Source organism: Sceloporus undulatus, chromosome 1 (assembly GCF_019175285.1).
Source record: "Sceloporus undulatus isolate JIND9_A2432 ecotype Alabama chromosome 1, SceUnd_v1.1, whole genome shotgun sequence".
NCBI lineage: Eukaryota > Metazoa > Chordata > Lepidosauria > Squamata > Phrynosomatidae > Sceloporus > Sceloporus undulatus.
In genome coordinates this window covers 167,143,292-167,156,039 of record NC_056522.1, presented here as the reverse complement: position 1 = coordinate 167,156,039, position 12,748 = coordinate 167,143,292, and the positions used below count along the sequence as shown (strand labels likewise).

The following is a 12,748-nucleotide window of genomic DNA, read 5'->3' as shown; positions in this document are numbered from 1 at the left end:
CCCCAGGAGAATCCCATAAGATGAAGGCATGGCAGTTAAAACAGTTAAAGCATATAATTGTGTAGTGTGACCATTATTTTTAATGAGGTGAATTTAGTAACCCTCATTGCAAAGACAGTAAATAAAGGTTACAGAGTGAGATGTATGAGAAATTGATAGTTTGTTGAGTAATGGGAAAGCAACTTAATTGGCTGTTTGCAATTGATTTGTATTCTTTAGATATTATCATTTATTTTTATTTTTTTCATTTACATTTTCCAAGAAACTTTGGAGATAGGAGATCTTGAATGCTGGGACAGAATGGGAAAAATTGCTTAGTATGTTTTTCATTATCCAAAATCCGTTTGAAATAACTAAGGCTGCACAGCAGAAACAATCCAGTTTGATACTGCTTTAACTACCATGATTCAATGCTATGGAATTCTGAGATTTGCAATTTTGTTAGATATTTAACCTTCTCTGTCAGAGTGCTCTGGTGCCATAACAGGCTACAAATCCTATGATTCCATAGCATTGACCCATGGCAGTTAAAGTGCTGCCATACTGCATTGTTTATGCAGTGCAGATGCAGCCTAAGATCATTTTTTCTTAGCACAACTACCAATATAACTAAGGTTACAATGCTGTACTACTTATATAGTAGTAAGTGCTTCATACTCGGTGGGACTTACGCCTGGGTAGATTTGTGTAGAATTGCACTGTCACTGTCTAATTTGACATATGTTTACTCAGATATACGTTTCTTTGTATTCCATGTAAGTTCCTGATTTTAAGTGGGTTAAAGTATGTCACCTTTTGCAAACATATTTGGGAGAAACTTGCCCTCTGAACACAGTGGGATTTATTTGTTATTTGCCATCAATGCATCTTTGACCCATGGCAACCCTATGAATGAGAGATTTTCAAGAGCCCTGGTCATAAATTGTCATACTCAGGACCTACAAACATAGGGCTGTGGCTTTTTTGATTGAATCAATCCACCTGTAATGTAGTCTCCCTCTGTTCTTATGGTCTTCCACTTTACCAAGCCTTATAATCTTTTCCAGTGGATCATGTCATTTCAAATGCCCAAAGTATGATAGCATCTGAGGAAGTAGACCTGTGCCAATGAAAGCTTATGCTATGACTTCTTTCGCACAATTAATTTCAAAGGTACTACAAGGTCAGTTTGGTCACCTTGACTTTTAGTGACAGTTCGGGCCTCGTTTGCTCTAAGAGCCATTGATTTTCTCTTTAGCAGTACATAATATCTGCAGAGCAGGATTTCCTTCTCCATAAATGTTTGTATGCTGTCCATTTATCTGTGAAGAGCTTTATTTCCCAACCGTCTTTGGGAAGTCAGTGAAAGTCCCCATCATAAAGTTTCCATTATGACACTGAATTTGTGGTACTAGTGATTCACAACCTACTATACTTTTGTTTGGTGAATGTCTTCTTCTTTTTTCATTAGTGGTATATGAATGGTAGCAAGTACTTCTCAGATCTATGGAATGTTATGGACACCCTTGGGATTTTTTACTTCTTAACAGGAATAGTGTTCAGGTGAGTTTCAACTGATCACTGAGACTGTGCTGAGTTTTGTGCTTTGAGTTCAGCGGGAACATACTCGTAGGATGTGAGGGACGGAATGATGTTTGATGGGATCAGACTGGAGTTATTTCATTTGAAATGTTGGGGTGCAGGGTTTAATCTGATTGAAATGAGATTATTAATGTCTATTTATTGATTATACATATATATTTGTTACAATACCCATTTTCAAAGTATGTGGTGTATATCTGTCTCTTTGCACAGGCTCCACTCTTCAAATGAAACATCTTGGTATTCCGGCAGAGTAATTTTCTGCCTTGATTACATTATTTTTACTCTCAGGCTGATCCATATTTTCACAGTAAGCAGGAACCTAGGCCCCAAAATAATAATGCTTCAGAGGATGGTAAGACATACAGTTGATTCCAAATTAAATTTTACATGCAATTGTTGTGGTATCTAAACTGGAGCACCTTGGAAGCGTCTCTGTGTTAATAATTTAAAATAAAATCAAAAGGGCTAACTGCTATATGGTTTCTGCTACAGCTACCCTTCCAATCTGTGTGGGTTGATATTGAATTCATTATCAGACCCACTGGGCACGAATTGTGCAGTGCCTTTCAGTCATTGGGTAACATCTTATTAGGTGATGTATGTAGGTGAAAATGTGGCTTACATGCTCTATGTCTGCTGTTGGATGGTACTTGAAAGGGCTATATTCTAGCGCTTTGCATTACATCTAACACCTCTCCCCACAACAGCTGTCAAGCCCTGAGAGTAGTTGCTGCTGCTGCTTACTAGTATGTGTGTTGGAGGAGGAGAGCAGGAAGGCAGTTCATACAAGAATGATGCAGCTGCTTTGGGTTCTGAGGGGAAGAAAAAGGAGGGTGCATGCCATCTTTCTTTTCCCCTCTGAGCCAAGACAGTAGCTTCATCCTCATTTAAATTGTCTCCCTGCTCTCCTCTCCACAAGTAAGCAGCAGCAGTGGCACTTCCAGTATTTGACAGCTGCTGGATGAGAGGGAAGACACAGAATACATGGGTGGAGTGTTATGCACCGGGTTGATCTGGAGCTTGGCAATTATTTTAGATCTTTGTAATGTTTAGAAAAAGACATATTTACAAGTGCCTGAATGGGAAGAACAGTGCTGTGTTGCAGTACAGCCAATCTAGAGATAAAATTCTTGACAAAGCTGTTTAAAGATGAAGATTAAAACAAAACAACCCAATACTATGGTGATTATCTTGTTCTTAAATAGTGGAATAGAAGCAGGAGTTTAACTATAATGACAAGTTCCTGCTGCACAGCCTCATTGGCTTCTGCAGCTACTTTTAATGAATGAGAAAATCTCCTGAATAAATGTTAATTGTTCTGTTTACCCATTATTGAAGTTTGTACAATAGGTCATTCCTGGGGTAGTTCAGGGACTGAAGATCCTATGTGGTGTGAGTAGATGTTACTCCCTTCTTTTCCCCTCCTTGTCCCTGAACATCCATAGATATTCTACTTCTGATGCTCAGAAGAGAAGCAAGTATTGTCTCTTTTCTCAAAACAAGCTTTTCCATGCCCTCCCCATCCTGCCAAAGAAGGAATGACTGCTTACTCACAAGGGTGGTAGTCATTCCTTTTTTTAGCAGGAGGGAGGAGAGGGAAAAGGGTTTCACTGTGCCACTTTCAGCATGCCAAAGAGTGCTTACTCATGAGGAGGCAGTCATTCCTTCTTTGACAGGATGAAAAGGGGGAGGGGGAGAAGCAGAGATGAAGGAAGGGGGTTAAGGTGGAATGAGGAAAAGAGCATGTGGGGACCCTCAATGGTGCAAAAAACCCTGCCACACTATTGAAGAGAAATGCAATATTAAAAGTTTTAAAACTGGTATGTTTTTGAGATCAAAGCTCATGCAGTAATCTCCTATAACAAAAAGAAAGGCAATAATTTGCTGAGATGATAGTTGTCAATTGTCCTAGGGTGCCCCAGTATGATGCATATGTATATGAGAGGTGGTAATCATGCGGCTGTTCAGATATTGTTGGACTACAACTCCCAGAAGCCCCAGTCAGTATTTCCAGTAGTAAGGGATTTGGGGAGCTGGAGGACTGTATGATTCCCTCCCCTGCTACACATAATGTTGTCTGTTTACTCTGAAAAGTGATAATTTGTACTGATGTAGAAATTCTTCAGAGTGTGCTGAACTGGTCCAGCTCCGATGCCTTAAATAAAGTCTTTGTTCACTGTCCTTCCTTCAGTGTGCTCATATAGGCCAAGATCCTACAGGCAGAATAACTCCAATGGGGGTGGAGGAAGTAGTAGCAAAGGAGAACAGGCTGCAGGCAATGAGGAGAGATGGCAGCAAAAGTCCTCCCCATGAGGAGATTAGGCTATCCTGCCAGGGAGTTGGCAGGGAATTTTATCTCCTTTTGCTGCTACACCTTGCTGCTGCTATTTCTTGAGTCACCAAAAACAGGATTTCATCCACAGAATTCAAAGGGGGTCATGTTTTTGTCTGTTGCTTGGGGCTGAGGTTGAGTGAAAACTAAGAACTCACTCGCTCTCTACTTTGAATAACCAAGTAGAATTTGTGCGATATCCTCATGCCTGTTTCTGTGTTCCCTTCCACAGCTGATCGATGTCTTCTTCTTCCTCTTCCTCTTCGCGGTATGGATGGTGGCATTTGGTGTAGCCAGACAGGGGATACTACGGAAGAATGAACAGCGCTGGGAATGGATATTCCGATCAGTCATCTATGAGCCTTACCTTGCCATGTTTGGCCATTATCCTACTGACATTGATGGTACCCATCTTGAATCACAAATCTCCAGGAATAGTGGTGTCATTTAGACACTTCACACTGGTTTACCCAACTGGTTGCTAAAACTATTAATAGATATGAAGGCTGAGGAGGTTAAATGTAGCCAGGAATAGTGAAGGGGAGGGGGAAGAAGAGATCAAAGTGTATGAGAAGGACAGAGAGGTAAGGAGGTCAAAGAAGAGAAAAGGACAGAAATGGTAAAGAGACTGGCAGGACACATTTACATTTGTAGGGAAAAAATTAGAACTGGTTGCTAATTATTTTGAATGACACCACTGTGTAGGAACAATGGGTTATAGCGAGGGTTGGAAAGCATATTCTCTCTTATTTGTTTCCTGGTTTAAAAAATTGCTTCCAATAGTCAGGAAATCTAACTGTGAAGAATAATAGAACAACAAGACTTCCAGATAGTTTTCTTCCAGTATTCAAATGTTCCAAAGTGTTCTGAAGGACTTTTTTCTGCAGAGAAACACATGGCCTTTGCTCACAAAACAGTTTGTGTGCAGAAAATGTGTTTCCTGTAGAGGAAACAGTGCTTTCTATATATGTGTGTGTGTGTGAGAGAGAGAGTGTGTGTGTGTAGTTGCATTGAGAAAATGTTTGAGGGTTTGTTTGTTTTTGCACTAAAAATCACATCTTTTGAGCACAGAAATATTTTCAAGAACACTCCAGGAAGCTCAAATATGGTGAGAATGCTGTGCAATTTTTTTTTTCATTTTCTCCTGCAGTGTGGAAAAATTGCAGAAATTATTTGTCACTGCATGTGAGGATGAAATAATTGAGGATTTACGTGCCTAGTGGAGTAAGTCAGGAGATATGTGTGCAGTCGGACTCATAACCTGTGCTCTGTTTTACTGCTATAATTCAGATTTTTAAAAAATGTCCATCTGATGATGAGACATATTGAAATCAGGCTGATGTTCCAGAAATGGCTACTAGTGCTGAGAGACTAGTTTAAAGAGCTAGTGAGAATAGCAAGCCAAGTTGACAATAACCCCACTGTCAGTAATCTACCTGTGAGTGTCAGCACTGATGGACTTCTAGAGAGGGGAAGCCCTTTGGTCACCTCCATTATCTTCTCCCTGATAGCAAGGTCAAAGTCTACCTTCCCCAGCTAATTCAAGGTGTCTACTTTCCTTATGATGCCAGATTAAAGGTGGTCTTCTTCTTTTTAAAGTATTGTTATTTTTATTTATTTTAAAGATACAGTACAATAAAACTTACAGAAATTAAAAAGAGAAAGAAAAGAAATACAAAACCAAAAGAAAAAGCGAGGGGAAAAAAAGCAACAAAGAGGGGAAAAAGATGACTTCTTATCTTCCATATTGTGGTTATAAATTCATTTAATGATGTATAGTTTCCCTATCTACCATTGTAACAGTTCACATCTTCCAATAACCTACTTCCATTAATTATCAAAATCACAAGTCAACATTTTTTCCATAAACAATCATTAGGTGGTTTCAACTCTTCTCATCTCAATTACAATTAAAATCTTCCATCACTCTTTTAAATCTACATCTAATAAGACATCCATCCAACCATTTCGCATAGATATCTATAGTCCCTTTATATGTTCTAAATAATCTTCTAACGTCTTGTAACAACAGTACATTATTTTAATTATAATATAAGCCAACACTCAGTCCTTTTGACCACCTATATTTCCATTATCCTCCAATATAGTATAGTTAGAACATTCTGTAGCATACATTACTTTGTAAAAATTCATTTCATAATCATTATCTTTTTAGCATACATTTTCCCATTAACCCCACTTATATTTTCATTATCCATCCATATGCTATAATGAAAACATTCTAAAGGAACTATAGATAATTTTTTTAGGAATTCATTTTATGATCAATGACTTAAAGGCATAATATAATCTAAATCTGTTATCCATCAGTCTATTTTAAAACATAATCCATCAGGTTAACCCAATTTAACCCTTATTCTTTAATCTTCATTTTATATTTAACTCTTAATTGGATTTCAGGCAGAGGTTTAGGAAAGACATAGGCATCGACTATTGGATGAAGCAAAGAGGCAATCATAGTTGGCAGTTAATAGGCCAGGTGGCACCTCCCACATTCATTGAGCCGCATAAAGGTTTGCAAAACAGAGAGATGTATTCTTGTTTTGCTAACTTCTCTCTCAGTGTAAGTAGGAGAGATTATTCCCCTTCCCTTCTCCAATTCATGTGTGCCTTTGAGGGCAGCAAGGTGTGACAATGCTTTTGTAGCCTCTCCATATTATCCATTCCCTGGTCATCCTTTAAAACAAACATCAGGATTCCCATCCCTTCCATTGCAGATCCTGAGTTAGAAGCTGCCTGAAATCTAGTCAGGGCTTAAGGGTCCAAGCAATAGGCTGTGCTCAGGGAAGGACTGGAAATCAGAGGAAATAACATGCAGGAGTGAGAATGTTGCTTATGGCAACCATGAGTGCTGCCTTCATTCTTGCTTCCTGGGTATTTTGCAGCATTGGAGTTCATGTAGACACTAACAGACCACAGCCACACATATCTGCTACTATCCTCCCTCCTCCTCTTACCCTGCTCTTTTGATATTTGCTGCCAATAAATGATCTTTGCAAAACACTGGAAAAAATAATTAAAATACCTGCCAGTCTACCTTTACATGGCAATGGTCTTCCAGTTGGAAGATCGGGACCTCTGTGGTTCTCCAGAGGCCTGGAGCAACTGTATGGTTGCTGAAACTGAATGCTACTCAGTCAAAAGTTCCTTCCCTTCTTTTTCTGGTTCAGTATTCAACATTCTGAACCAAAACATTAAACAGTTAGGTCACTTAACAGGTCTCTTCAGTTGTTTTTAATGAGGGAGCTATTGATTTCAGTCCTAATTTTACTGAGCAAGGCAGAAAGACAGAGAAGAGGAAAAGAGCATGGAGAATAGCCCTTTAAAAGGAAATGGAGAAAATGTTGAGAAAGGCTAATTGCTTTCAAGCACACCTGAAAAGATGAGTTAATTTTTCTTCTACTGGTGAGATTGCAAAGGAGGCCTCAAAAGCCATTTACTAATTTTTAAAAAATATTTTTAGTGCACACCTGCAAAACCCCATTACTTCTAAACTGTCTTCTGTGCAACTGCTGAGCTTTGCAAACTGCTTCATCTTCCTGCTTTCATCACTGCCCCAGTGTTGCTTCTCTTGCTCAGATTGCACACCAGACACAAAACAGTGGAAAGAGAAAGGAGAGGACAGATCACCAGCATTGCCAATTTCTGGGGAATTCCCCAGAATCTGGGGAATTTAATTAATTTCTTTCCGGGGATTTTGAACGAATATTCCGGTAAATATTGGGGAATTCTGGGGATTTAGGGTTTTGGTAAAACATTCTGGGGAATATCTTCGAGGCTTGTTGGCAACACTGTTGATCACACAATGTTCCTTTTTGCAGTTGGCCAGCCTGAGCCACATCAAAGGCAAAAACAGGGAGGAAGAGAGGTGGGATGCACTTGTAATGGCAGAAGTTACATTTGCTGTTGTTGTACTCCCTCATCCTTTTACCCATCTCCTTTGATATTTGCTGCCAATAAGTGCTCTTTGCAAAGCACTGTGGAAAAATAATTAAAATACCTGCCAATCTACCTCTACATGGCAATGGTCAGAAAATGGAGGATTAATCCCTCTTTCCTCCTGCCCCATGCTTGTGCCGCTTCCTATCCTGGATCATTTCTGCAGAGCATGTGATGTGCTACATAAATGAGCCAGATGCCCCAATGGCTTGTTAGAGAGGAGTGAGACCATTGTAGAGACTGAACCCAGCAATTATAAGTAAAGACAAAATAAGAAGTAGAATTATTATTGAGTTGCTGATGACCCTAAAGAAGGGATTGGCAATGGGGTATCATCCAGATGTTTTGGACTAGAAAACCCAAGCCTCCAGATATTTTTAGGTTGCAAAACCTCAGTCAGCATGGTCAAAGGCTTGTGGAAGTTTTAGTTCCGAACATCTGGAGGTCACCAGGTTTCATTCTCTGGATTCTCTGACAATACATCAACACAAAGGGAGTGCTTAAATATACCAATGCTTCTGAGTTTCAAGAGTCTTTTTTCTCCCTATCTCCTTCTTTTATGATAGGCACCACATATGATTTTGATCACTGTACCTCCATTGGAAATGAATCCAAGCCTTTGTGTGTAGAGGTGGATTCCAATAACCTGCCACGATTCCCAGAGTGGATCACTATCCCATTAGTGTGTATCTACATGCTATCAACCAATATCCTCCTGGTTAACTTGCTAATAGCCATGTTTGGGTATGTATTAGACTGGTATATCTCTATGCAGTGTGTTAGCTTTGAGATTTCCTCAATCCACATATCAGGGAATGAATGGATGAATTTTTAAATTATATTTTAGTACTGTAGTTCAGTATTTTATATTATTGGTATAGTTACAAATGTTTTATTCTGTAACTGTTTGTAAAGCACCACTTAAACACCACTTAAATGATGATAATAATAATAATACAGTCCTCCCTATGAATTCACGGGGGATCTGTTCCGCCCCGCCCACCCCATGAATTTGGAAAACCACAGATATTCAAGCCCTATAGGTTTGAATGGCTGTGCACCATAGGCGCATGCACCATTAACTTCAATGGAAGTCGCCCCTCTGCAGATAATCAAAACCACAGATCTCAAGTCGGTGAAAACAGAGGGACGACTGTAATAATGTAAGATGTCAGATCACATCATCAACACTTAGGATTCTCAGATCTCAATGCCTGGCTATAAATCTCAGGGTATGCCTCCTCAGGGAAAGGGGAGGAATTTCAGGGCAAGAGACCTGTCTTGAAAACTTTATGTATATGTATTTTCCCCATTTGTCAGACTTGATGTTTGCATGTATGTGTGTGTTTTAATCTAAATGGTGTCTTCTGTGTAACAGTGGTTGTTGCTTAAAGCATTATGCTTAATGACATCACTCTTCTTGACATCATCCTTGGGGAGAAACCAACTGGCTTCCGAAGACAGATTGGGGCTACAGCAAACACATGCTGTGATCCCAATCCACCTTCAACCCAACCAAAAAAGGATCTTATTTGCTCCTTTTTCAGCCAGGGAAAAGGTTTAGTCGGCTGTGCCACAGCCCTATGGCAGCTTCATGACACTCTGGTATGATGTGCTGTTTTATGTATGTATGCTGTATGTTAATGAATTTAACATTTTTAATTTCACACGTTGTTTAATTGTGTTTTATATGACCTTTCTATCTATACTTTTATGGAAGTTTTATATTTTTTAATCTGTATTGCTTTATTAATATGTTGTAAGCCTCCTTGAGTCTCATAATTGGGAGGAAGGTGGAACATAAATTAAAACAACAACAAAAACTAATAACCTTGTGTGTTCACCTGTCTGGCAGCTATACAGTTGGATCAGTTCAAGAGAACAATGACCAAGTATGGAAATTCCAGCGCTACTTCTTGGTTCAAGAGTACTGCAGTCGATTAACTATACCTTTTCCTTTTGTCATCTTTGCCTATATCTACATGGTCATGAGAAAACTTTTAAAATGCTGTTGCAAAAGTGAATCTAAACCACCATCCATTTGCTGTAAGTTACGCAGTATACTAAAAACTACTAAAACTAAATGGGAGGGATAGGCCCTTTTTTTACAAAGTCTTTTTATGCCTGCCAGCACTCCACTTCCTCTCTGTCCTTTGTCTAGCTGGAGTTTTTTTTTTTTTAGTATCATCAGCACTGGAAATATGGTGAAGTAGGACTGGAGAAACACATGCATTTGGTGCTGGATGACACCAGTATGTCTGTAGCAAACAATGCAACAAATCTTCATCTAGGACACCATGGCATTCTACTTTAGTCAATCGTACTGCCGCTGTGTGTGCCTTCCTATAACAGGCAAAGTAAACAGCAGTTGCTTCCAAAATCCTTTACTGACCATGTGTGAAGAAAAGGAGAAAAGAGATAGATAAGTCTTCCTCACCAGCTATGCCCAGCAAGTTTTAAAAAAGTATTGACCTATACATTTGGCCACCAGAAATACAAATCATAAAAAAGTGGAGGCTGGTGAAAAGTCATCCCTGGATGTATTTCGAAAGAAGCATTCAAGTAGTGTCTAGAAGGTTCAAGCCTTATGCAAGGCTTAGTTGTTTCATTTCACAAGTGGATATTGTTAGATCTGAATAAAAATGGCTTCTGAAATAAACCAAATTGCTCTTTTTTTGTGGTATAGGAGCCTAACCCTATTCTGTGTTCTTTCTGCCTCTAGTATCAAATTTTCTGTTAATGAAGTAGGTGTGTTCCTGTTTTTTTTAAACTATATATCTGTATTGGAATTGAGATATTATGGCTATTATGCACATTTCTGTCTGAGTAAGCACCATTTCAGATAATGGGACTTACTTGTAAATAAGCATGCACTGAACTGAGCTGCAAGAATATCACATCTTCATCCTGAAACTCTTTTAGTTGCATACCACTGATTTATGTTTATTGTGTCAATAAATCTGGTGTGCATTTTATGTCTTGAAGGTTCAAGAAATGAAGATAATGAAACACTGGCATGGGAAGCTGTCATGAAAGAAAATTATCTAGTCAAAATCAATACGAAAGCTAACGACTCATCAGAAGAGTAGGTTGACTTCCTTTGTCTTTCTCACCCATTCACACTTAATGTCATATAATTTTATTCTGAAACTTACACTGGAGATGGGGCAATGCATTATCTGTTGAGCTGAATACTCTTAAAGCCTTCAACTGATTCAAATATATTGATTATATTTTTTTGAAAAAAAAGAGAGAAAAATGAACAGTAGTAATTGTGATGCTAATAATACATTACAACTTGTAAAACCTCTGATACAAAATATGGGCCTTGAGGTTTACAGTAGACAACCACTACAAATTAGCACTGTGCCAAGAACGAAAGAAGGAAGTTGAGTTTCTGTAATAGTGGTAAAATAATATGACCTAGAAATGGAATGGACAGCCACAGTTTTATGTGTACAGTGTTGGGCTGTAACATGATTAAAGAACTTTTAAGTCATTGTACATGTTTACACTGATTCTCCTCTTGATTAGATTCACATTGGGGTAAAAACAATATTGCTTAAGCAAGAATCACACCCATCCCCAAAGAAGGGAAGTAAAGTGTGGACCTATTTTATGTTCCCGGAGCTACCTAGGTGATTCTGAATTCTCCAGTTTTTAATTTTAAAAAAATCCACAGACTTTGCACCTACAAAACTAGGTGGTTTTGCCACTTTTTGGAAAATCCCAAAAGTAAAAAGCAGCCAATTTTGTTCACTTTCTGTGCTGGTTAATGTCAGATTAATGCTCAATGCCCCTGATGTGTCTGAAAATGATCCTGCTTTTGCAGGATTTTTCCAGGATTTAAATCCCATTTCTGCACAGGATTTGGGCACTTATCCTCCCATGTGATAAACTCCACTGATGGTTCACAGTATTAATAAAGAGGCTGACAAAGGCCTACTATTTGCATCAAAGAGAGTGCAGAGGTGAGAAGAATTCTTTGGTCTTGTGAGCGTACAAAGCTACCTGTATCTGCCTATCTGTCCTTTGTGGTCTGTGCTTACTAACTGCAGCTCTTCCAGGTTTCAAACAGGGATATAATGGACTAGGGATAGCTCCCTCTGCAGCCAAAGCAAATGCTCTTACAAATGCCCCCCCCTCCCATTTTACTCCTCATTTTCTGCCATTTCATGATATTGACTCTCAGACTGGCTAAGTCTATAAATGAGTGAGGCAGGGTATAAAGTGACTGAAATGCCAAATACAGGAAGTTAAGATGACGAAGAATGAGGTCTTCTTAAAAATCTAATTTTGGGGGATAAAATTTAAGACACACACCTAAGTACAAATGTGAGTTTCTTGATTGGTGTGTTTTAGGAGATTATCGCATGCAAACATAAAGCGTCTTACCCCTGCTGTCACTTACAGGATGCAATTGGAAATTATTGCACAAAAAATACTGCCGATGCATCAGATGGGCTTGGCCACAAGGAAATTTTATGGGATTATGGCCTTAATCATAATAAAGGATAATTCTATCCTTGATTCTATCCTGAAGCAGTGGGAAGGCATCTATTTTGTGGTATATAGTAGTCACTACCAATCCTTTTGTGCCAAGAATTGGCTAGCTCTTGGGCAGCAGGAAGAGGTTTCCTAGTTTTTGCCTGGGGTTTGGATGATTATAATTGTTATTCTCTGCTTTAGGTTGCTAAAAGGTACAGAAAATTAGCAATGAGAATGCTATCGTTATTTTATAACTTGTATTGCCAGATGTATACCCTCATGTTAAACGAGGACATCCATAATCTACTTCCCTTCTGATGTTTATGTTTTTTTTCCACAGAATAGCCCAGCAGTTTAGACAACTGGATATCAAGGTATTTTATT

The 12,748-nt window shown here is 38.8% G+C and overlaps 1 protein-coding gene across 2 annotated transcripts in view; it reads left to right on the top strand.

Moving 5' to 3' along the window:
* The window catches only part of TRPM8 (transient receptor potential cation channel subfamily M member 8), a 68,835-nt gene that overhangs the window by 52,715 nt on the left and 3,372 nt on the right, over window positions 1-12,748 (top strand). For both annotated transcript variants that reach the window (XM_042447073.1, XM_042447074.1), the window contains exons 19-25: window positions 1,451-1,542; window positions 1,795-1,936; window positions 4,149-4,320; window positions 8,443-8,620; window positions 9,732-9,922; window positions 10,862-10,961; window positions 12,705-12,738. In XM_042447073.1, coding sequence (XP_042303007.1) covers window positions 1,451-1,542; window positions 1,795-1,936; window positions 4,149-4,320; window positions 8,443-8,620; window positions 9,732-9,922; window positions 10,862-10,961; window positions 12,705-12,738 — 909 coding nt within the window. The remainder of the gene's footprint in view (window positions 1-1,450; window positions 1,543-1,794; window positions 1,937-4,148; window positions 4,321-8,442; window positions 8,621-9,731; window positions 9,923-10,861; window positions 10,962-12,704; window positions 12,739-12,748) is intronic.